General features: G+C 38.9%; 2 protein-coding genes and 1 long non-coding RNA gene across 7 annotated transcripts; 1 reads left to right on the plus strand and 2 right to left on the minus strand.

The window, feature by feature from the left end:
• The first annotated feature begins 866 nt into the window (after window positions 1-866).
• On the plus strand, window positions 867-1892 carry LOC133707845 (pathogenesis-related protein PR-1-like). Its single transcript, XM_062133321.1, has one exon. The coding sequence runs from the start codon at window positions 1125-1127 to the stop codon at window positions 1686-1688; it is 564 nt and encodes a 187-aa protein (XP_061989305.1). The 5' UTR covers window positions 867-1124; the 3' UTR covers window positions 1689-1892.
• Window positions 1893-3256: 1364 nt separating this feature from the next.
• Window positions 3257-4166, minus strand: LOC133712686 (pathogenesis-related protein PR-1-like). The gene has a single exon (XM_062138792.1). The coding sequence runs from the start codon at window positions 4150-4152 to the stop codon at window positions 3613-3615; it is 540 nt and encodes a 179-aa protein (XP_061994776.1). The 5' UTR covers window positions 4153-4166; the 3' UTR covers window positions 3257-3612.
• A 16110-nt stretch (window positions 4167-20276) lies between these two features.
• Window positions 20277-22868, minus strand: LOC133710216 (uncharacterized). Of its 5 annotated transcripts, none has more exons than XR_009846566.1 (7): window positions 22575-22867; window positions 21593-21659; window positions 21389-21448; window positions 21189-21267; window positions 20933-21046; window positions 20724-20813; window positions 20277-20632 (listed from the first exon to the last, which is right to left on the minus strand). It is a non-coding gene; the product is annotated as an uncharacterized LOC133710216 (long non-coding RNA). The 5 variants fall into 5 exon arrangements; XR_009846565.1 differs by having other exon boundaries at window positions 21189-21261; window positions 22575-22866; XR_009846568.1 differs by having other exon boundaries at window positions 21189-21442; window positions 22575-22868.
• Window positions 22869-25743: the final 2875 nt, after the last annotated feature.

Genomic DNA, 25743 nt, shown 5'->3' on the forward strand with positions numbered 1-25743 from the left:
TGGTCTGAATGCAGCCATTTAAATTTGAGGCTCGTCTCCTATTAATTGGACTTCCCCCCTTAAGGAGTTGGAGAAAGATGGTGGAGGGAAATTTCCCTCCTTTCGGTCAGACATATTTATTGTTTATCGTCGTCTGACTAATACATGTTGGGGAAAATTTAGGACTTCAGATGGGTTTGGCACCACATAACATGGTGGGAAACTTGGCGCTCAATTTTTTTTAGGGTCATACAACTGTTCTGTCCTTATATGTCTTCTGAACTAATTCCTAATTCCATATCAGACGACAAATTTTTTAAAAACAATGTCCAAAAAAATAAAAATCAATCAAACGACTAAAAACTATAATGCATCGTCTGAGAGGTGTCGTCTGATTCAATTTTTGTAGTAGTATATGTTTTAAATTCTAACCAAGCTAACACAATTACTTTGATGACTAATATCACATCCGCGGCAACTGAGGTAGAAATTTGTAAATAGGAAACACAACTCCTTAACTAGCACGGTACGTATATGTGTCATATTGCTCCAAAAACACCGACTCTGAGAGTTAATTTGGAATGAGTTAAATTGAGAAGTTTCGTAACCTGTTTTAACTTTGAATATTCAGTAAATACAAAACACTAAAAATGAAAATCAAGCACTGTGATTGTTTTCTTTGGCAGAACCAGTAACTACTCGTACCAACCGCACAGTACCTTGACAATGCCTTGAGCTTCTTCCAAATGACACATATCATGTTCTAGAGTCCCCCATGGTGGCCACACTCTTCCTAATAAAACAACACAACGTTCACGGGTGCAACATACCCATATTCACGAGACTGCCTTCTTTAATCATACACACATTATATAAATGCCAACTGCGCCTGCAAAGAAAACCAGAATATAATAACTACCAAGCCAACAATGTACTAGCTTCTTCAAAAGATTCCAATCATCTCTACCCAAACTCCTCCACCAACCACCAAATATATAGGCTCTGTGGTGTTCCACACTCGTTGTAGCTTGTGGCTCTTCGTGACCCTCATATCGTCTCGTCCATCCATATATCTGAATAACGGTCCTCGTTATAAGCACTGTCACAGATTAAACGACCTAGCTAGCTAGTAACTAGCACAGAAAATGAAATCACTTTTGCCCTTAATTCTCTTTGCTCTCTGCACTTCTCAGGCATATTCTCTAACACCTGAAGCACATCCGCAAAAGCCCAACAACGAGACCATTCTGAGGATCTCCAAGCAACTATGCTGGGGCTGCATTGGAGAGTCACTCCAGTTCTTGTTCCAACACAACATGGTTAGGGCAGCAAAGTGGGAGATGCCACTCATGTGGGACTTCCAGCTCGAGAGGTACGCACGGTGGTGGGCCGGCATCCGAAAAGCCGACTGCAAGCTGCAGCATTCGTTCCCGGAAGACGGGTTCAAGCTGGGAGAGAACATATACTGGGGCAGCGGCTCGACGTGGACTCCGATCGACGCAGTGAATACCTGGGCCGCTGAGGAGAAGTACTACACTTACGCAACGAACACCTGTGAGACGGGTCAAATGTGCGGGCACTATACTCAGATTGTGTGGAAAAGTACGAGGAGAGTCGGGTGTGCTAGGGTGGTGTGTGATGATGGAGATGTGTTTATGACTTGTAATTATGATCCGCCTGGTAATTATATTGGTGAGAAGCCCTATTAAGTTAAATATGCAGGTGGTTTCCATCGTAGTTATATGGGGGTTTGGACATAATATATAGTCCTTCTGTGGGCATCTGTCTGTCAATATGTGTATGGTCAACTGCTCATGATGAAGAATCAAAAATAGGAAATTCCATTGCAAGAATGAATGATCCGTAATGCTACTGCTACCAAATATTGTACGTTGGTTTTAGTGTTATCTTCCCATGTCCTTTGTCTTGAACTGAAACTTTTCAGAAAGAATCATAAACAACATGTACAATTCAACAACTTGTACAATTATAGATTTTTTTTAAATTTATTATTATTATTATTATTTTTTTTTTTTGGGCCAAACCCTTTGGGGACGACCAAACACCCACAAGTACTCGAATATAATTGGGTGCAAGTATAGGTGACAAAAACAGAGGTAAAAAAGGGCTAACTAGGCTACTTTCCGCGGGTTGGCTGCACAAGATTTGTTCCGGGGTTTTCATTTTTGTTGATTGACAGGCCTGACCAACAATGATCACCTATTAAATTTTGGATTAACTAAAAAGACTCGATACAATTAATAGTAAACTACTCACATTTATTTATTTATTTTTTATTTTTTATTTTTGAATCAATGAAAGAACCTATGTTCAGCTAGCTTGATCCAAAACATTGCCATGCATGTTGAGCTTCAAAACCTATGCTTGCTAGTCTCTGTGCAACAGCATTGCACGATTGTGGAGCATAACAAATCTGTACCCCCTCTATTCTCCTCAAAGCATGCTTGATATCATCAATAAGACCTCCATTTGCTACGAGTTCATACTGTGTATAAAGCTTCAGAAATAGCTTCTGTACAATCACTTTCAAGGATGACATTTTGTACCTGAAGTGAATACAGTAAATCCAAACCTTCTCGGATCGTAAGAAGTTCACACTGCTTTGGGGATGCTGCACGTAGAATTGGATGAGCAAAAGCAGCTTTAAACTGCCCTGTAGAGTCTCGCAACACCCCTCCAACTCCGCCATGAGTTTGATTTGGTAAGAATGCTGCATCAATTAGTACGTAGTTAACCTATTAGAACAAATACTTGTTCATTGAGTATGGGTTATGAAGCTTGGAGAATAATTTATATGTGATAATACTTTTAGGGTCGGGCAACCCTTTATAATCGAAAAAGTCTTCGATGCAGCCGTCGTGTTATGTGCCACAATGTACTAACATAACACAGTTCTTCTTTCAAATTTTATACCCATACTGTTTCTGTACGTAAGTATCAAACAAATTCTAAAATTATCACTCACTAACTCTCTTATTGGTTTGTCGCACCAGACACGTGGCATGGCAGCTGCACTGAATGAATAGTTTTTCGTTTTTTGTTTTAAACAAAGTATTTCACAGTAATTTTGTCAACATGTGGATAAAATATCATGTACGTGATCCTGTATGTAAATGTGAAAGCTATATCAAGACTTATACATACCACCTCATTCTAGAATATATGCTTTATTTAGGTTTGAGAATTAGTTCACCAAGGTTCAAAGCCTTCGATGAAGATAACCGAATACATATGATTGTTTCTTGCAATAATGCAATGGGAAAGGGCATACATGGGGTCATGAGAATATATATCGATCAAGACTGTATAGATATAAGCATGACACGTTTTGTAACTTTACAGTCTGTGCATTGTCTTACTAGTCATTCAGGCGGCCAATATCTGCACCAAATACAAAATATATAAATACAAGATCAGAAACCTAATTAAAGGAAACTGATCCAGCCATGCATGTACTCATCCTCAGGGCTCGTACAAATTATTATATAATTAATAGTACTAATCTATGACTATAGATTGGCAAAAATCCACAGCACATCACAAAATAATGGAACAAACTCCACGAATTAAGTAAGAGGCATAAACCTAGCATGCAATTTCTCAGAACAACATTTAATAAGGCCTTTCTCCAATATAGTTCCCAGGAGGATCATAGCTACAAATCATGAACACACCCCTCCCACCAAAACAATCAACTCTAGCGCACCCAACTCTTCCTGTACTCCTCCACACAATCTGCGTATAATGCCCGCATTCCTGCCCTCTGGCACAAGAATTTGACCAGTAACTGTACCACTTCCGTTCCGAAACCCAAGCCATCACCGCCTGAGCCGGCGTCCACCCCTTGCCGCTACCCCAGAATATATTCTCGCCGTAAGGCCCGTTGGAGTGCCTCAAAGCACAGTCGTATCGCCTCTGGTTGCCGTACCACTGTGCATACCTAGCAAGCTTTGCATCCCACACCAAGGGCCTCATTCGGACGGCAGACCGAGCAGCATTTTGAGGAGCCAAGAACTTGTATGCAAGGCTTAGGTACTGCTGCGTTTGCTTTGAGGGCGCAGAATATGCATATGTGGTTGAGATAAGGAGAAGAGAAATTGTGATGGTGAAGCAGTACAATGTGGGCATTGTTCTATGGATTGAGTCTTTCATTTGATAAAATTTAAGGGAGATTGTACTTATAATTTAGAGGCTGCAGTAGTTGAATTTTCGGGGTATATAGTGTCAAACTATGGGGTGGCACCCATGTTCGATAATGATTGCCACATTTGTTTTGGTGGGGAGACTATAGCTTTGGAACTATTAAAAATTAATTCCAGGGTACATGGTCTGCGCTTTGTTTTTTTATAAATCCGAGTTTATACTATAGATTCGTCTCTCATCTCTCATTTGAAAGACGAAAAGTCCTGCTTAGTAATCAAGTTTTAGAGATTGCGAGAAAAAAGAAAGAAAAATCAAGTTTTGGAGAAATGCTAGCTAGCTTGCAAGAACAGTTCTCAAAATTCTGAATCCTAAATGATTTGCTAATATATACTCTGTTTATCAGGGTTCGTTATCAAAGTTCTAAACTAGTAAAACTAAAAGATGACCTCCATTCAGGCCTCACTTCACATTGTGGACTTGCTAGAGCCCAACACACAAGGTTTGAAGAATTTAGAGGCCCTGCCAAGTTATACTAAAGTGAACTAATGGGGGCTGGTACCTCCACATTCCACGTAGATTTTTTTCCACTTCAAGACATCTACGGGAGCTCAAGATGCTACCTGTACCGCAGAAAGTTATCACCTGAGCTTCCCAAGAGCATCTCCAACAGTGAAGTTATTTTGTTAGCTATATTTGGCTAGAAGACATGTATAGGTAGTTTAATTTTTGAAATATGCTACAGCAAGATAAGCTAAGAGCATCTTTAACAGACTGTCTATTTTGGTTCCTTAGCTATTTTCGAGAGCATGTTTAGCTTTTTATCTATTTTAGTAGCTGCACCAGACTCCTAAGTAGCTCTCCATTATAACTTTTATCTATCTCGCTCATAAATATAGAGAACGAGATGAGACTTCTATAATTTAAAACATTTATTTTAATTTTATGTAATTTATAAATATATTTAAACTATTTAATCTTTATTTAAAAAATAATATAAATTTAAAAATAACTAAAATAGAGAGCACTGATGCAGATGTATTTCTAAAGTAAGTGGCTAGCTAAAATGACTTTTTAGTTACTTTGGCTAAAATTTGACTAAAAATGGCTAGCATTGCTAAAGATGCTCTAAATCCCTAGCTAAATTAAATTGAACGTTGGAAAATATAACTTTTAGTTAAATTCTTTCTTCTCTCTAGCTAAATATAGCTAGAGAATTTAGCAAAAATTAAATTTAACTTTTGTTTAGCTATTTTGCTGGAGTGAAATATTATCTTAAAATTAGCTAAAATTTTAAATTACTTTGAAATAAGGAGTCTATTGGAGATGCCCTAAGCTTTTAATTAGATGAAGACACATGTCCATTGTTAGATCTAATGGTCTACAATTTCTCCTTTTATTTTATTTTTTTCTCTTTTCTTTTCCCTTTCTCTCTTTTGTTCTTTTTTCTTTTCTCTCATGACCCAAAATGCATAGAATAAATTTAATCTCTTTATAGCAAGTTCACCACCGTCAACGCTATAAGACCATCTAGCAAATACACAAACATAAACTCTCTGCCACAAACACCCAAACCCACCCCCAAAACCCTTCTAGACCCTCAGACACACCTTGGAATAGCACCAATCACTTCAAATAGCAAAAGCAGAAACTGACAGAAACAAGAAACAATAAAACAGGCACGGGCCTTAGATTACCAACCTGAAATATGGAAACACTTGGACGCTTGGAGATGTTCGTCTTCACTTCGGTGAATCTCGTGCTTCAAAAGGACAACGCTCTCGCTCGATTTGCAGAACACACTCCTCAACTCTCAGAAAGCAAAGGTTGAAGACGACGAGTTGGGTTTGAAGTACAGAAGATGTCAAAACCCTGTTGAGTTTCCCTCCCTTTTATGTCAAAATTAAACCAATCCAGGCCGTCCGCTGAAAAACGACATCACACGACAGCCGTACACGTGCTCCATGATCGCACTTACTCTCCGGATTAACAGAGGCGTCGCCTCGGTTACAAAATAGATAATTACTCGCATTAATGGCGAAGATACAAGCGTGCCCAATGCATGATGGCCCAATGCATGATGGCCACGTGTCAGGCGCTGTCAGACGAAGCGTCTATCCGAAGTAACCGTCCATAACGGGCATACCAATCGGCAAGTGAGACGGTCTCCGCTAAGCGCAACACCGCTAGCGGAACTTCTCCCTTTCATCTTGCAAGTGAGACGGTCTCCGCTAAGCGCAACACCGCTAGCGGAATTCTCCCTTTCATCTTGCAAGTGTGACAGTCTCCGCTAAGCTCAACACCGCTAGCGGAACTTCTCCCTTTCATCTTGCAAGCGAGACAGTCTCCGCAAAGCGCAACACCGCTAGTGGAACTTCTCCCTTTCATCTTGCAAGTGAGACAGTTTCCGCTAAGCGCAACACCGCTAGCGGAACTTCTCCATCTAAAGGGCAAGAAGGTCCCCGCGGCACTTCTTACCGCTTACTATCAGCGGCAGGACTTCCGCCATTGAAGATTCCCGAGGGAATGCCCCATACTGACAACGACCGCCACGCGGCATTGTAGGCAAGCTATACTCCTCCGGGACAAGTAAGGGGACACGTCAACAGTCTTCGACGGCCCTGATCAGGCACGTTGACCCCCGCCACTAAGGTATCAAAGATTGGGTTCGCTACCCAACACCCTCTGCTCAGCGCAGATCCCCTCAACAAACAATATACCGGGCAAACGGAGGTCTATCTTAGCTGGGGAGTGGGGGACTCCCTGGGGGGCCTAGCAGGGGCCCACCCAAAAGGGTATAAAGCGTTTGCTCAGAACAAATCCATGGTTGACAACGCACTGACGCTAATTATGCCTGTGCAAGACTAGCAGAAGTAATGCTTCAAAACCGCTAGGCAACTCCCCAACCAAGATTGACCTCCTTGACTGGGGACTTGGGGGACTTGTACTTACATAAGCATTTGCCAACATTAATTAGCTATAATGAGCCACGCTCATGCTACCGCCAGCGGTACCAACAATCACCAACGGTGTGACCTACGGAAACACAGCCAAGCAGGCTATCACCTGAGCCCCGGCTCACCCCCAAATCACTGCCGACGCGTCGCCACGCGCTGCGCTAAGATCGCCTCGCTGAAGCATCAGAAGATGAAACTGAACACTACAAAAAAAAATTGCAATAGCCACGGCGCCTTGCCGTAGCGAAAAGCTATTTTGCCGTAGCAAAAAAGCATTTGCGACGGCAAAGCTTCCGACGCCGTTGGTGGCGTCGCCAATATCTTTTGCCACGGCATTTTGCCGTAGCAGACCACTTTTGCGACGGCAAAATTTTTGCGACACTTACTCTGCGACGGTTTTATGCTACCCCTAATGCCGTCGCCATTACAAAATATACTACGGCAAATTGCCGTCGTAGCATAATTAATATTAAGATAATTATATTACTTCCCGCCAAAATTTGTTTCCTACTAAAAATTTTTCCCGCCAATTTTTTTTTTGCTGCCAAACTAATTTGCTTCCCGCCAATTTTTCAATAGGAAATTTTGCTACGGTCTCGTTGCCGTAGCTTCGGTGTGGTGTTATATAGAAATATATTCTTGGCTACTGCAATTCACTGATGTTAGTAGCCAACCAATAATTTTTTTTTTAACAAAACCTGTATTTTTGCAATATCCAAAAATGGGATAAAAATATCATGAATACACAACACATATATTGTTCATTAGCTCATCTATTTCATTGCAATGTAATTAAATTGTTGCAGTGTCAGTATAGGTAATTAGAAGAAGTACAAATTAAGTTATATATGGCCAAAATCAAGTTCCTAATGAAGACAACTAAAAGTAACACTTAACAAAAATATGCAATAACATATTGAAACTCAGCCCATTGCTCTATCACTGCTTGAATCTGGATTCCTTTCTTCTCCTACAGACTCTCTCCGAATTTCATGGTCACTAGTTGCATCTGGAACCTAAGACATCAAAAAAAAAAAAAATTAAATATATCATGTATGGCTTTGTATATCACCCTTTTTCAATGTCACACCATAACCCAATTCCAATAACCAAACACGCAGATTCGCAGGTTGCATCATTTTTTATAATCATATTACAAAGAGAATGGCAATATGAGAGGAAATTTCAAACCAAGTGTCATCAAAGCTAGTGTTTCTTTTACAAGTTGATACTAGTATGTATATTCATCATTGATAAAATAACAGCAAAGGGAAAACAGATCAAATAATAGAACAATTGTAGGACTGAGGACATATATGATCATAATAAAACATTATGATCCCCTTGCCTACTATACACATATAGAACTAACAAAAGTGACATACTTAAACAAGGAAAAACATCCCACTAAAAAGACCTTTTAGAGACCTTTATACAAAACCAACATATGATCTAAAGCTTCTTGGACAAGTCTGACCATATCATCCTCCATATAAGCTTCTGTATTGCCATTTTGATTTCCATCCACTAGGTGAACATAATGATTAGGCTCACCATGTTTATCCCATTTCCTATACTTCTTAAAGAAACCATAATCACGAAGATGCTGCCGCACAACTAATCTTACATAGAGATAACGATTTTCGCACTTTCTACAAGGACAATAAATCCTTGCACCCAAATCCCTATTGATGTATGCAAAAGTCAAAAATTGATCTATTGCATCATAATATGCTAGAGAATGCCTATCTGCTAAATCTATCCATGATTTGTCCATATTTCTCCTTAAGCTATCAGATTGAACATCTACGTCAAATAGCCAAGAAAAATACAGTTTATTAAATTATAACCATGAATAATAACCAAACAAAGGACTTCAAACAATTAACAAAGTGAATAAACATTGCCTACAACTGAGCTGCCATCAAAATACAACACAAAAACAATAAATTCCCAACATCAAAAGTATAAAATTACTATCAACTAGTTCAGTCCCTAAAAGAAGGTAATTAATTAAGCAAAGAACATATACTCCAGTTGCAATAAACAGATAAGCTTTGTTCAAAAATACATTAAACAAAAATATATATAAAAGCGGCAAACAAAAAAGATAAAGCAGATAGCTTCTGCATTTATACCCAACAATCTCATCCAAGACACAAAAAAGTTGAGGCTTACCTTGAATTTTCTATGACGAGTGGAAGATAGATGATAGAGAATAGAGGACAAAGCAGATTAGCCTCCAAGTGGCACGCAAATAACCTGCGAAGCCAAACAATAAGATGCATTAACATTTAACAATAGTGGCCTCTTGATCATTAACATTTAACAATAGTCGCAGAAACTCATAGTGGCAGAATGCATAGTGAAAATTGAAAACAGATGCATTAGTAGTAGAATGCATTTGCATCTGAACAGAATGCATCTAAATTGAACAGAATGCTTATGAATCTAAACAGAATGCAGAATGCATCTATTTAGCTATGAAGCATTAAGCCATAATTCCCATAAACAAAATGATTAACAGAATGCATAAGCTATTAACAGAACTAGAATGATTAACAGAATGCATTAGCAGACGTGCAAGCCCTCAAAAGCCAAACTTTGTCCCTCCCTCCCTCCTTCTCCTCTCTCTGTTTCTTCTCAACAACTCTCTATTACTTCCCTCTCTTCTTCGTTCTACCCCTCTCTCCTCTTTTATTTTTCTTCCTTTCCTCAAACCCGCCATCAACAACAAAACCAAATCGCTTGTTATCTCTTAACATAAAATAAATAAAAGCACAAATACAAACATCGTCCAATTAACCATAATCCAACCATCTAAACTACATAAACTGGAAGTAATAACTATGAGTCTCTAGCAAAAAATTGTGCGCCTCAACCAACAGCGCAAAACCAAAGGGTAATGATCCTCTGGCATCTAGTAAAGATTTTATAATAAAATTCATGGTTGGGCCACAGCCCAACCAGCCCTGTGAATAGATCCGCCCCTGTTAGCAGACTACCATTAAGTCATTAACAATTAAAATGTATCACCATTCACCCATGTAAACATAGAGAATGGTCTGAAAAATCAATTGCAAGCACTAATAACGTTCACCATACTCCCAAAATTTTCATCTACAACAACCTATTATACACCAAAGACATACATCATAACATTTATTTATTTATTTATTTTGGCTAGATAAACATCAGTCTCACCAGGGATTGATCCCCAGCACTAATTCTTCTCAAGGAAGAGAGTGTATAATTATGTCTGAAGATTGAAAGCTAGTTCAAAGAAGAAACATATATATAAGACTTGAGCACACACACACATATAACAACAAGAATGATTCAATTCAACTTTCTGCTGCAGTTGTTAATTTAGTCATTATTCATTAACAGAATGCACTCAATGCAGTAACATGAATAATTGAAGGAATTTCACTCAATCAAGACTAAATCACACAATCACACATTCACAGTAAACTTAGAAGTAAAAGCATAATTAGTAATTAATTAATTAACAATCAACAGTTAATTCTTCTCTTCAAACAGAAGAACAATGCGAAGAACTGAAGAATAATCAACATCAACACCAACACCAATAATCAATGTTTCAACAATCAACACCAATTCATGTATCCAAAATAGATCAGCAGATTCAGTAGTCAGAACCTAACTACCCACTAACCAAAATAATGAAATACAAATTCAAACTTCCAATCGTATCGAAATTTCCGTCGATTTGAATGGAATTTGTAAGAAAATGAATTAAAGGTAGAATCTTTACAATGAAATTAGTTTCCTTTGTACAGAAGATCATCATGGTTTCAAAGGGTATCAAGCAATGACATGGTTTTGGGATTGATTTTAGCAGACTGAAGATTCATTGCGGTTGAAGTTTAGAAATTAGAACTTACCGTTTCGAGGCAGAGGCACGGAGCAGAGGGAGTCTGAGGCAGAGACGCGGTGGAGCTGCGGTGGCTTGGGGGAGGGTGGAGAGCGAAGAGCTGCGGTGGAGCTGTGGTGGCTTGGGGGAAGGCGAAGGCCGAAGAGCTGCGGTGGAGCTGCGGTGGCTTGGGGGAGTACGAAGAGCGAAAAGCTGCGGTGGCTTGGGGGAGGGCGAAGAGCGAAGAGCTGCGGTGGCTGGGTCTGTTTTGCTGGTTTTGGGGATCGAATGAATCGATCTGTTCTGCGGTGGCTTGGGGGAGGGCGACGAGCGAAGAGCTGCGGTGGAGCTGCGATGGCTTGGGGGATGGTGAAGAGCGAAGAGCTGCGGTCGCTTGGGTCTGTTCTGCTAGTTTTGGGGATTGAATGAATCGATCTGTTCTGCGGTGGCTTGGGGGAGGGCGAAGAGCGAAGAGTTGCGGTGGAGCTTGGGTCTGTTTTGCTGGTTTTGGGGATAGAATGAATCGATCTGTTTTGCGATCAAAAGAAAATAGCTTAAAAAAAAAAAGGCCTAAATCCGCCTAGCCAGAAAGAAAAGAAGAGAGTTTGTGTTTAGGTTTCAGATCTCAGGGGAGTTTTTGTTTAATTAGTTCACAGGGAACTAAAATCTAGACGCGCCTAATTTTCGTCTCTTGGCGCCTTGGAGCTAGGTTAAGTTTGTAAATAAAGGCTATGGCAATTGCAGCGAAGCAAGTATTAGGAAAAATTTTGCTACGGCATTTTTAATGCCGTTGCCATTTAAGCATTTTCATGCTACGGCTCTCCTTTGCCGTCGCAAAATTTTTAATTTTTATGCTACGGCTCCCCTTTGCCGTCGCAAATTTTTTTTTTTTTGCGACGCCTTGTTTCCCATAGCAAATCTAGGACCATTAGCTACGGCATTTTTGCGCCGACACTAACTGGGGTGGCCATTGCAATTATTTTTTGTAGTGGAAGCATATCAATCTCACATCGAAAACAAGGAAGAGGTCAGCCTCATCCCCACCTATAAAAGGTTCACTCATCTCTCCTAATTAATTACGCATTTACTACTTACCTACTGTTATTCTGTCAACATAAATACATTGACTAACTTAGGCATCGGAGAAGAGAAGACCGCCCAACGCGGTCTCCCTCTGACGCCCTTTTGTATTTTATTTGACAGATAGCGGAAGCTCCGAGAACAGCACAAGTAGCGGTCCTCCCACCGGACCAGCGTTAATCGAGATTAGGCTACCGCCAAATCTTAGACATTAATAGTATGAAGAAGTTATGGTCATTGGAAAAAGTTTCCATTTTGGTTAAATAGGGAAATTTCCGGAAAAATATCAGAGTTTCCTTGTTTGGAAATATTTTCTCTCTCCCGAGTCCGATTCGCCTCTCCACTTCACCGACGTTGTTCTCCCTCCTCCGGCCACCATAGGACGCGATTTAAAATGGGCTTTCTTCGCCTCAACCTCCTCTACAAGTCTGTGGAAGTGGTTCTTCACTATTCGAGCTGTAGGAGGAGCAGCAAAACCAAGAAACCACCGCGGCGGAGTTGAAATCGCCTTCGTCGGAACTGGAGATTCTGGCCACCATTGCCAGTGATTCTTGAGGTCTTTTGGATCCCAAAGGACGTAGATGCTTCTCTCCAAGGTGGCTTGCATCGATTCAAAGTGTGGAGGTTGAATTTTGGAATTGAAATTCTAGGGTTTCAATCGGCCCAATTTGTTCCAAGGTAAAATTCGATCGATTGGTTTATAATTTGACTTTGGTGTAGTTATAAAAGTTGTAATTGGAGTTGAGATGAATAACTTTTGTGTTGGAAGTTTTGCCAAATTCTGACTTTGGGCCGGCGCCGCCGCCGCCACTGTGGTGGTGTTTTTCAGCGGTTTCCGGCAATCTCAGGGATAGTTTCTGTTCTTGATTTTGATCTACTCATCGATACGAGAATTTCGATATGCAATATGTAATTTTTGGAGATCGTATGAGCATGTTAAGGTTTTTGTGATTTCGATAGTTTTGGTTATCGATCCGTGAGGATCTGACTATCCGATTGACTTGTGGTTTTGTCACATCGATCGTAAAAGCATTCCGGAAACTTTGGGTGGTCTCAAATGAGGGTTCGCCTCAATTGGCGCTACTTTCAGGTTGTTGTTCGATTTGGGGATTCGAACTTTAATCACTTGGTGATTCGTATACTGATTTGAGATCATTGGTGATTAGGTGCTTCTCAAGGTGATTTGGACGAGTTGTTGGTGTGAGTATTAGTTCGGTTATGTATAGAAGACGCTGCAGGATTCCGAGGTGAGTAATCTCGCAATGTTCATTTACGAACGGGTTTAATTACCTTATCGTTTTGAGAGTTATTTAGTTAACTGCAAACTATAGTTGGTATTAGTAGCATTCCTGAGTGAATGTCTACGTATATATATTTACGTGAAATATATGTGTGTTGGTGGTTTTGTTGTGATAAAACAATAATTTTGGGTGTATTCATTTTATTGTTTTGGGGTGTGACTTTTTGTGAAACAATATTTTGTGAAAGGATTGATTTCTATTGTTTTGAAAAGTGTTGTGTATTGTGGAACATTTTTAGTTAGCGGGTGGCTTATTTAAATGTGGGTCTTGTACCGGGAGTAATTGATAGGGATCAATTACGGGAAATTTTTTATTTTAGATTCGTGTAACATTTTGGGTCCAGTGCGACTCCTTTAAATGTTTTGGTATTTATACCGCGGATCCAAAGACTTACGAGTTGAGGATCGTGGATCACGAAATGTGATCGAGGGTGGGAAAATTGGGACTTCACGCCTTTGGCCGGGTTAGTGGATACAATCAAGTAGAGCTCTAGTCTGTCCACCGTGATTTACGTGAGTTGTTTCTTGATTGAGACGTGTGGGTTTATCTCGTGATTTGCATGAGTTGTTTCTTAATTGGAACGTGTGGGTTTATACCGTGATTTGCGTGAGTTGTTTCCTTGATTGAAACGTGTGGGTTTATCCCGTGATTTGCGTGAGTTGTTTCTTAATTGGAACGTGTGGGTTTATCCCGTGATTTACGTGAGTTGTTTCTTAATTGGAACATGTGGGTTTATCCCGTGATTTGCGTGAGTTGTTTCCTTGATTGAAACGTGTGGGTTTATCCTGTGATTTTTGTGTGAGTTGTTTTGAGTTACTCATACCAGCTTTCATAAGCTTACCGGGTTTGTTGTGTGGCAACCCGGTGCACTATTCAATGGTGTAGGGGTTAATCCTGCAGGTCAGAGTAATCGTGGAAAAAATTGAGGTAGCGTCCTAGCAGATTTACGGTAGGAAGCCAATTTTGTGACTTTACCGTTATTAAGACTTCCGCCTGTAGTAAGCTCTGAGGAGCATTTACTTATTACTTTGTTGTGGCAATTTAATTTGTAACCTCGTGTAATATATAACTCTGCGCAGCGAGTATATATTGACATTGTGGGTTCAGGGCAATCAGTATGTACTTGGTTTAAAGGGAAAAAGTTTTCCAGGTATTATGTATTGATGGCTGAACCATCACGCATGTATAATTATAAGATTATATATCGATTTTTATTTATGTTAAAAATCAGGGCGTGACCTTTCTTTTCTTAAGTAGGGACTTTTTCAGTTTGCTTGTCCCTTTTCTGCTGTACTAAATGACGATGGTTTTGAAAGATTGGAACCAGTCATGAAGATTGATAAGATCGCCATGCTCCTGAGCCAGGGTGTACCTAAAAGATATGGTGAACATTATCAACAAGTGCACAATGCAGCCTTTGAACTACGAGCACAAAGTATATGTTGGGTTAAAATACATAAGGAGGTTTTTAGAGTTCCAGAACTAAGTTACAAAATACAGAAGTGACAGACATGCTAGATCAAGACACAATATCATTAATACAAGAAATGCCAATGCTAATCAATTCAATTTTATGAACATGGTATAAACACAAACCTGCCAAAAGATACCTATTCTAATTTTCATTATACCAAGTTGCGTATATACTAGTGAGAGTAGCCATCAGAATGCTTACCGATTGAAGGTTTTCAACATTAATTTCTATAGCAAACAATTTCATGAAAAGGTGTACATTCCAGTCGTTGGAATAATAAGCATTCGACCACATTTTGCCATTGTTGTGGTCAGAAAGATTATTTTTTCCATCGAAATATTCGGTCAAAAATATTTTAATGCCGTCAAAAATACATTATGTAAACGACGACATCAGGTTTCCGACAACATATTTCCGACGACTTACTTCGTCAGAATAATTATTTCTGACTAAAATATTTTATTATTATTGACCAAAATGTTCGTCAAAACTAATCATTTTTGCCATCCAAAAAATAATTCATATTTTAACAAAAAAATAATAATATTTACAATGGGTTGGAAATGAGTTTTCTAACCACTTTTGGTTGTAGGTTTTATTTTTATTTTTACATCCAACTACCAAAAAATAATTTTTTGAAGCATTCTTCTTGAATAAAAATATATATTAAAAACATAAATACTTGAAGAGTACAAAATAAAGAAGATTAAGCTACATTTTATTTGAAACAAGACATTCATCATCAAGTCTTACAAAATAGGAAAAGTCATTACAACCATGAGCGTAAAACTAGTAGGGAACTAAAAATAGAACATAAGCATATAGTACTTATTTAACATTAGCAAACAGCAAGAAAGTAGTATTTCTTGTAGCTATCAGTTGTCTTCATGATTTGCATCTGAGATCCCTGTGAAACCTCAACATTCAGGCATTACTTGTCCTAGAGGCCGAGTTTTACTAGCTTGGTTTTATCCCGGGAAAGACCCTCGTTATCCTATTGATCTGACTGCTGATGATCATGAAGTAAAGCCTCGTGTTTCACATACTCGAATAAAGATTGAAAAACCAAAAGTCGGCCCATCTTGTCCAAAATCTACCATTGCTATTGATGACTCGTCTGATTCATCTGACGAAAATTAAGAAAGTTGTTGTTGTTTTATAATAAGGGCATATTCTATTTTATTTTCTTGTCATATAGTAATAATTATTTGTAAAACTGGTTAGTTTTTGTGTACCTACATTTGCTTGCATGCTAGTGATGCAGAAATATTTTTTTTATTTCCTTATTTATATTGTGTTAACATCAAGACATTCACTACAAGTTTCACAATTTATTAAGGAATTCATTAGAAATATTGGACGTATGCTATATCATTAACTAATCTCACTATTTTCGAAGGTGAACGTTTTGGTCGGAAATATTACATATATTTTCCGATGACAAAAAGAACTCGTCGGAAAAATGATCTATTATTTTCCGACGATATCCAGTGTGGTCGGAAAAGTAATTAGCGGGAAGTCTTCCCGCCAAATAATAATTAGTTCCAACCAAAATCTATACTTTCTTCGAGAGATTGGTGGCCGTCGGAAATAATGGCTATCAAAACAGTGTATTTCCGACGGACAATTTTTTTTGTCGGTAAAAATGCTATTTCTGACCAAAAGTAGCTGCCGTCGAAAAAACATGGTCAGAAAAGACCATTTCTCTTGTAGCAGGGTTTCGTGCCCTCCGGCCACCCAGAGCAGGCAATTGGCTTCTTTCTCAAGGCGGCCGCGGCCAACTTTAGGAGCGCGATGAAGGAGGCTGAGGCGGGTTCCGGGCTGAAGATAGGGTGTCTGGTGACGGATATATGCTTTCTTTTGGTTCGCGGGAGATATAGCGGAAGAGATGAAGCTTCCCTGGGTACCACTTTGGTCGGCTGGTCCTCGTTCCCTTCTTGCTCATGCTGCCACAGACTTAATACGACAAAGGGTACTTGGAACCGATGGTAAGGATCAATTTTGCTAATTAATCTTAGTATGTAATTATGGCTCAAATTAGAGAATCGATGCATACTTGAAAGTTGAAACTGGATTTATATCAAGTAGTTTTGCCATTAGGAAGTGCTTTTGATATTGGTGCTATTTGCTTCTTACTTTCTTTTCGCCATGTTTCCTCTTTTGCCCCATTCATATCCTTTATATAATTATATGCGTAGAGTTCAAAGAATTTAAAATTAGACTGAATACTTGATAATAAGAATTATACAATAGTTATCATATATACAATAGCTTCATAATAAATTGGTCCCCGACTGTCCTAGCAAGGTACGTATAACCTTCAGTGTAAGGTATATAAGTAATAGACACCATTAATATCTGACAGTGATTATTATGGTAGGTTGAGAAACTTAAATGTTTGGTGAGCATAACCGTGAAAATGAACTTCTAGCTAGCAAATTAAATGTGGTAGGCATTTACAAAAGTATAGCCTTACCGCTGGTCCTTCTCATCATTAAATGCATTTTTCTTTTTCTTTTTCAGGAAATGCAGAGAAAACCCTCGAGTTCCTTCCCGGATTTTCCAAACTTGAGGTAGCTGATTTACCTGAGGGACTGGTATCAGGGAATTTAGAGTCACCAATATCATCCCTGATACACAAAATGGGACAAAAGCTTGTCAAAAGCCACTACTAGAGAAAACTCATTCAGGGATAAAATCAATTTGTCTCCAAAAGTTGAGAATTCGTCCCCAGAAAAGATTAGAGACGAAACCGTTTTGTGGCTAAAGTCGTCTCCTAATGGTCATCCCTAATTATTAAAGGCAATGGCTGATAAATTCCGTCTCCTAATACATTTGGAGAAGAAATTAATATTGTCCCCCTATTCAATAAAATTTCATCCCTAATTTTTTGAGATTGGCGGGAAATTTAACTTTAAATAGCGCCAATGAGAGGAATAAGGGACAGAACTCAAACCGTCTCTTTTTAATTTTAAACTTTAAATTTAATCAAATATAATTTTAATTTTCAATAAATTATTGAATGATAATAGGCAACAAATCTAGTTTGTCGCCTGTTAAATAGAACTTTTATTAACAAAAAAAATTCAATTATTATGGATAACCTAGTGATAAACAAAGGCATAATATCAATTTTTTTTTCCACTACACCAACTAACATAAACAAATTAACTAAAGGGGCCATGACCACTTACCCAATTTTAGATTAAAAATTGTCCACTTACTCCACTAAGAGTTTTTTAACCCCATTTACCCAATCTAACAGTGTCCGACAGTATTGCCCTCATTTAAATTTATAAATTACACTCATATCTATCTCTCTCTCATCCCTCCTATCTGCGTTTTCTCCCTTCTCTCTCTCTCTCTCTCCTCTGCAAGGCACTAGGGGCTACCACAGACGCGCGGGGGCAGGAGGTAGGAGGCTGGATGCTGCGGTGCTCGGCCCGGTGGGCTGGGATCGAGTAGGAAGGCCGCCGGATCGAGATGGAGGCCGGTGAGGTGGGCACGGGGATGCTGCTATTGGTGCGTGGGGCTGGGCGTGCAGGCTGCGGGGAGGGTCGTACGTGCTGGGCTAGGCACTGTGGTCTGGTGCTGCAGGGATCGCCGGATCGGTGCTGGGATGGGCTGCTGGGCGCGGGTCTGCAAGGAGGTCTGAGTGGGCTGTGGGACGCGCGCTGGAGCATCTCATAAGGTGGAGAATGAATTCACATTTCCTTGTGGTCCATCAGTGGCTGAGGATGATGAGGAAGTCACAGAAACGAAAATAAGAGCCTTCCTAGATGAAAAGGTACTACTTGTGTCCACCGAGATGTTTTCTTTATAATGGTGAAATGATTTCAACAAATCCATGTTTTTGGATAGCTTGTATTAATTGGAGTCTAATTCGTTAAACTTGCTCCTTGAAACTATATCAGGCATTAGATCTGAAGAAGCTGCAGACACCGTTATTTGAAGAATTCTTTAGTACTTTGAATGCAGCTGGTCCCCAAGGTGCAATTGGAAATGCAAATTGTGATCGTGTTTCAAATAATCTGCATTTACCTCCTAAAAGCAAGTCACCCAGTCGGACACCTAGTAGAAGATTCTCTGCAATAGTTGGAATTGTCAATGGTTCACGCTTCGGGAAACACACCGTAAATGTATCAAATGCAAGTGGTGTGCATAGTCATATCTTACAGGAAATTCAGCCGCCTCAGCTTAGTGAATAGAAAGAGAGATGCTCAGAAAGATTCATATTTGTTTTCTTCTTTTCTTTTTTTCCCCCTCTTTCTAGTAAAATGCGTAGGAGGCCTCCAATGGTTGTTACGGTGGTTTGTTTCTCCAAAAAATTGGCCGATTTCAATATGGGATGTTGCTAGCAGTGATTGTTTTGTTTATTATGATTTGGTTGGGCAATAATAAGATCATTAGTGGACAAATAAAACGATTATTGGAAGATAATAATAAGATTATTGAGGGGCAGTAAACAGATTATTGGGGGGGCAATAAAATGTTTATTGGGGCAAAATAAGTTTATTAGGGGGCAATAATAAGATTATTTATTTGGATAACCCTACTAAAACTTTCAAAATTATAAGCATCTTCATTTTTCATTAATTATTGATCCCTAGTAAACAGATTATTGGGGGGCAATAATATGATTACTGGGTATTATTGGGGGGTAATAAAATCAGACGCCGGAATCTGGTCACCGGTCCGGTAGTCGGATTTGGTAATCCCTTCACCGGTCGCCTGATTCCGGTCACCGGAGACCGCGGCCGGCCACTGGTCACTGGTGCAAAGCAAGGTGGAGGTTGACTTCTCTCTCTAAGTGAGAAAGAAGGAAAGGGAAAAAAAGTCCCAAAAATAAATAAAAAGAATTAATTGGGTATTAGGGAAATAATCCCTTAGAGTGTTTTGGGTAAATGAGGTTAAAAAACTGTTGGTAGAGCAAGTGGGCAATTTTTAAGCTAAAAATGGGTAAATGATCATTTCCCCTTAACTAGGGCTAAACACTTTCATAAATATGCAAATACATATATGTTCAAATGTTTGCTGCTATATATAAGGTAATAGCTAATATACATGATAATTCTCTCCTTGTAAACAACTGATCACATAAAAACTCCACTTTGTCATTTGTCTTTTATGGAACTGGGCGTGGGGCTGAGCCTCCCAGCTAGACTGGGTTCCAAACCCCTTTAAAAAAAAAAAAACAACTGATCACATAAAAACTCCACTTTGTCATTTGTCTTTTACCCCACAGTGCGTCGCCATGTCTAAGTGCGTGGCTGAGAGTCTGATTATGGCCGACTTGCCATTGATAACTTCCTCTTCCTGTTAACATCCTACTATCCAACAATAAAAAACAAAAAATAATGCACTAAGTATTAATAAGTGTCATAATATCATAGTTAGTAAAAAACGGGACGTGTATAGTATGTGAAAAATACGGTGCCGACCAAGTTAAACCCCTTGTTAGGTTTGGTGCAAAAACTTTCTTCTAAAAGTAACATTTAAACGCTCCATATTGTTGCCACTGCATATAGTGTGCAATCATGGATTGGAATCCAAGTACATTTTTCAAATTCATGCTTTCTTGCAATGAATGAAACATAAGTCATTCTGAACAACATGACACTATCCCTATCTGTCATTGAATCTGGTAGGTTCCTCTAAACTGTCATAAAACATAACATCACATCTTCATGAACTCCATGTGAAGATCGAAGATAATTAACCTGCGCTGCGTCTATGCCTCCTTAAATGACTGTGCAGTTATGCATCTTCCAAGCAATATTTATGTGTAATTCTCCCAGAGAACCTAGGTGAAAAGAACAATATAAAGTAAGTTAAGAGAACGACAAAGCTATAAGCAGTAAATTTTTTTTTTTTTTTTCAAATTTGTTTCTCACCTGTGTGAGCCACCAAGAAATCCTGTGTAGAGAGAAAGAAATCAAATTTATTTCTGGTTGAATTCACGTACAGAACTGATGAGCTTGAACCTGTGTAAAAGGAAAACATGAAGTTAGTAAGTGGTAGAACATCAGTGTGTATTCTGGTTGGATTCACTTTCTGTTTCTATGTACAGAACCATAGAAATAACTTTTCCTTTTTCCTTCACCTCTGTGATTGTTTCTTTGCGACCAAACTAATGTTATTGATGTTGTTGACCTCTGTGATTGTTTTCCTCCAACTCTATGGTTGGTTTCGTGTACCTACCCCTGCTTTCCTGCACCTATATTGAAAACAAAATAAAGGGAAACAAACTGAACCATCAGAAAAAATAGTGTTTGACCTGTGTAAAGACCCAAAGAATAAAGGATCACACAATCTAACACAGAGAGACTCAAAACAAAACCCTCTTAAGCAAGATTTACCTTTATTTTCCTTTAACTAAACTTCCTTCTCGGGACACAGGAAATTGGACAATGAAACTTTTCAAGTCTGGACCTGCAGCTTTAAAGCAATAGTTTGATAGCATTGCTATTGAATGAAGATCACACAATCTAACACAGAGAGACTCAAAACAAAACCCCCTTAAGCGAGATTTATCTTTATTTTCCTTTAACTGAACTACCTTCTCGGGACACAGGAAATTGGACAATGAAACTTTTCAAGTCTGGACCTCCAGCTGTACCTATACACAGAACGTATAAGTATTACAGTAAGGTGCCGATGGAGAACCACAAAGTAATAAGCTTTTTTTTTTTTTTTTTTTTTTTTCCGCCGTATTTGTCTCTCACCTATGTAAAGAAACCATATAAATATTTTTTTCCCTCACCTCTGTGATAATGCGAACCCAAATAATGTGACTGTTTTGGTAGACCACTGAGATTATTTTCCTTCACCTGTATAGGAAACAAAATTAATGAAACCAAATTAAAGGATCAGACACATAAAAAGAAAGAAACAGAACTAAAGACAAAAGAATCATGGGGGACATTAAAAAAGAGGAAGGAAATGTTTGTGCAGTTGTAGCCAGTGAATTGGCAACTGAATTAATGGCTATCTTTGAGAACAGAAAGTTGTCATGGTGCAATTACATTGTCAACATTATTATGGTTGTCACTTCTGAAACTTGCATGATTAATAATATAGTCTATAAACTTTGTCATAATTGGTTCCTCATTTGAAACCCAGGTCAGTATTCCACCTGCTCATGACAGACACAAACATTAACTATCTAATTAAATTATTACATCGATCTAACACAACTTCAAGGCAAGAACTGAAGCACAATTCAGAATCCAAACACAAATATTCCTTAAAAGAATGCAAAAGTGGATTCGCCTACTACTTGAGCAAAACCAAACCCAAAGATAAAAGAATTAATTCATTTGAAACTGACTATAAACCCTACTACTTGAGAAAAACAAAACCCAAAGATAAATAAATGTAATGCACATGTTCCATAAGTAAAAGAATTTATTCATTTGAAACAAACTCTAAACAAATGAACCAAAATTGTGAATATACATACTTGAAATCAATTACCCAAGGATCACAGCAAACTTCACAATTACTCCAGAAAAAAAAAAAAACACGAAAGATACAGAAAAAACCAAGTGAATATGAGATTGTGAAGGAGTATGAACAGTAATTAGTTTTGAATAGAGATGAACTAAACTAACCGTTAAAGTATTAAACGTAATCCAATGTCAGGTTTCACCCATGGCAATAACCCGTGGATTGGATTATAGAAAACCCGAAAAGATAACCAATTGAATTTGAAAATCAATTGAAAAATGAAATTTGAAAATTACCCAATGGGAATTATCAAGTCTGCAAACTGGCAGCCGATTTCCTTCTGGGTTTCATTCCGCTCTGTTCTTCTTTCTGTGTTTGTTTTCTACGTTCGCAAGAACTGTAAATTGGAAGAGGAATGAGTACTGATGCAGATCATGCCCGGGCAATTCCATTGGTACTCCGATCAATTCCCACATCGTATTGAGCCTCCGTCTGTGTTGAGATCGTGCCCGGGCAGTTCTCCTCTAATCTGGAGATCGTGTGCGACTGCTTTTTTGTTCTTTTCTAATTTCTTATTTCTGCCGCAGAATCCTCTTGCCTTACTTTTTGTCTGCCTTTTATTATCAAGATTACCATCATATCCTTCGTACAGTATTTATATATTTGTGGAGTTTTAATAAACCATGGGCATTATAGGTACTTCAAAAATTTAACCATTCTACCTGACAATTGGCTTAATTAATAAAGATATACATGATAATTCTCTCCTTGTAAACAACTGATCACATAAAAACTCCACTTTGTCATTTGTCTTTTATGGAACTGGGCGTGGGGCTGAGCCTCCCAGCTAGACTGGGTTCCAAACCCCTTTAAAAAAAAAAAAACAACTGATCACATAAAAACTCCACTTTGTCATTTGTCTTTTACCCCACAGTGCGTCGCCATGTCTAAGTGCGTGGCTGAGAGTCTGATTATGGCCGACTTGCCATTGATAACTTCCTCTTCCTGTTAACATCCTACTATCCAACAATAAAAAACAAAAAATAATGCACTAAGTATTAATAAGTGTCATAATATCATAGTTAGTAAAAAACGGGACGTGTATAGTATGTGAAAAATACGTACGTGTATTATTCGGACATTTTATCAAATAGTTCGTTGAAAAGTTTGGCATTTTTAATTAATTAAATAATTAAACATTTTAATTAAAATATTAATTTATATTCATTTTTGTTCAATAATATGTGTAAAATACGGAAAAAAAAACGTAAAAATTGTGTATAGTACGTGTATAATATTTTTGGCTTCAAAAGTACGGGAAATTTAACGAGTCCCTTTAAAAAATACGAAGTACGGGAAGTATTTTTGAAAAAAAACGTAAGTATGTGTTTTATTCGCAAATAATACAAAAAATTACTAACTAGGTATAATATTAACTAAACAAGAATATGCACATAGACATCAAGAATGAATATCAATACAAAAAATTGAGTAACGTACTATATCTATCCATTTTTTTTACAACTTAGGATGCACATAATGAAAGACCAACTAACACATTCATATATTCAAAGATATGCCATAAAACGTATTAAAAAGAACAATTATGCCATAAAAAGTAAAACCTGTAAATAAGAACTCTACCTTTCCATTGTGCAATTGATGTGTTAGTTGGACTTAAAGCAACACTAATTTGCTACCTGCAATGAAACAACCACCACAAGAGTGACAAGACTCCCCCTTCGAGCTCGCCTCTCCGAAGAAACCCAAACCACACAGCAAGCCACGCCAAACTTCTGGCCTGTTGTCCAAGAAACCGGTTGAAAATCACCATGCCTTGCCGCCTCAGAGCCTCCACCCGTTTGTGTCCATAATCTTCAGAGCCCAAAACCACCGCTGCATCCATTGACCCACCATAGAGAAGTAACCAGCGCCATACGATCCATGGCATACCGCCGCCATGATCTGGCCACTGACCCTCTACACCCAGGCCGTCGTCGATCGTCGATCACCAAATACCCACACAGGCGTCACTGCTTGAGAAGCAAGAAGAGACGTACCCAGCCTAGGCCGATGAAGAGAAGCCAAAGCCGGGAGCCCCAGATCCCAAGAGCCCATCCGGCAGCACCCGTTGTTCGTCAATGAGGCATGGAGCCATGGTCAAAGCGGGAGCGCCAAGTTGCAAAATTTCCTTTGCTTTTTCCAAACCCTAGTTCACTCGCCTGTTTTCTCAGAGCAACTTTGTTTCTCACAAGTTTTTTATATAAGCTATTCGTTTGAGTCGGGCCTCACACCAATATTCATGGATCAACAAGAAAACTATTTTCAAGTTTTTCCAATTATTCGATAAAAAAAAAAAAAAGTTTTGCCAATTATAATTGTTACCATTACAATTTGTAATCGTTACTTCCAAGAACACAAAAAAATTCAAGAAAATGAAGTCACATGTATTCCTTAAAACAACTAATTCTGTCACCTCAAGTTTATTTGTTATTCTTTTGGTTTTGGTTTAAATGTTAATCAATGAATGATTACAATAGACCATCTTCAGTGCAAACATGATAGTTGGGAAATAAAAGTATATTCGTTGTTTTTTTTTTTTTTTTTGAATCAAGAAAATAACTTTATAGATAGAAACTCAAATAGAGTTGGTTACAAGCATATCGTAACATCTCCAGATAGCACTCGTGGAGTGTTATTACATTACTAGAAATTTGTGTTAGCATAAGGCTAGAGTGGCCATTACATATATACCATTTCGCTGCCATCTACAGACATAACAAGAAGATGTGGTAGTACCCACGGTGGTACATAGAGATAGGTCCACTCATTTGACATGTCATGCTCCGCCATTACAGAATATCTTGAATCCTCCTTCAATACTACTCCAGAAGATTCACTGGTACTCCATTTGTCAGACCTAAAAGTAGTTTGGTGAATCAATCCTCCGGGATCCCAAATACGAAACCCTAGAGAACTAGAGCCCATCATTTTGGTCCACAAATGGGCCCTAGCATCCCCAAATAATTTGGACACCCAAAACATCTCCACAAATTTGAGCCTCCATGTTGACGTGGGACACTCAATTGATCTGGGCACCACTCCATCTGCAACAGCAGCTATCGCAACCATGTTCACCTCCTCACAATCTAACCACTGCATAGAGGATTCTGCCGCTGCGACCATAGACCGGAGCCGAATGCAACAACACCCACCAGTAGCTCCTTCCCAGAGTTGGCACCATGCTTTCTTCATGACACACCTCCTCCGGATTGACCAACGAGCATTCTCTGTCACCGTCGCATGTGAACCACAATGCACCAGAAGCGCGGTGCATCAGGAAGCTCGCCACTGCTAGTGTGCAACAACCCCTCACCACCGCTCCAGAAAAATGAAGCGTCGCCTCCCTCATTGCCTTGTTATGGGCACAGAGCACAGACTGCAGCCATGAATGCGTAGCAATCC

The sequence above is a fragment of the Rosa rugosa genome, chromosome 5 (genome assembly GCF_958449725.1).
Source record: "Rosa rugosa chromosome 5, drRosRugo1.1, whole genome shotgun sequence".
Classification (NCBI taxonomy): Eukaryota; Viridiplantae; Streptophyta; class Magnoliopsida; order Rosales; family Rosaceae; genus Rosa; species Rosa rugosa.

Excerpts from the sequence above, each read along its gene's own strand:
- LOC133707845 (XM_062133321.1), top strand. The coding sequence starts at position 1,125 with ATGAAATCACTTTTGCCCTTAATTCTCTTTGCTCTCTGCACTTCTCAG.
- LOC133712686 (XM_062138792.1), bottom strand. The coding sequence starts at position 4,152 with ATGAAAGACTCAATCCATAGAACAATGCCCACATTGTACTGCTTCACC.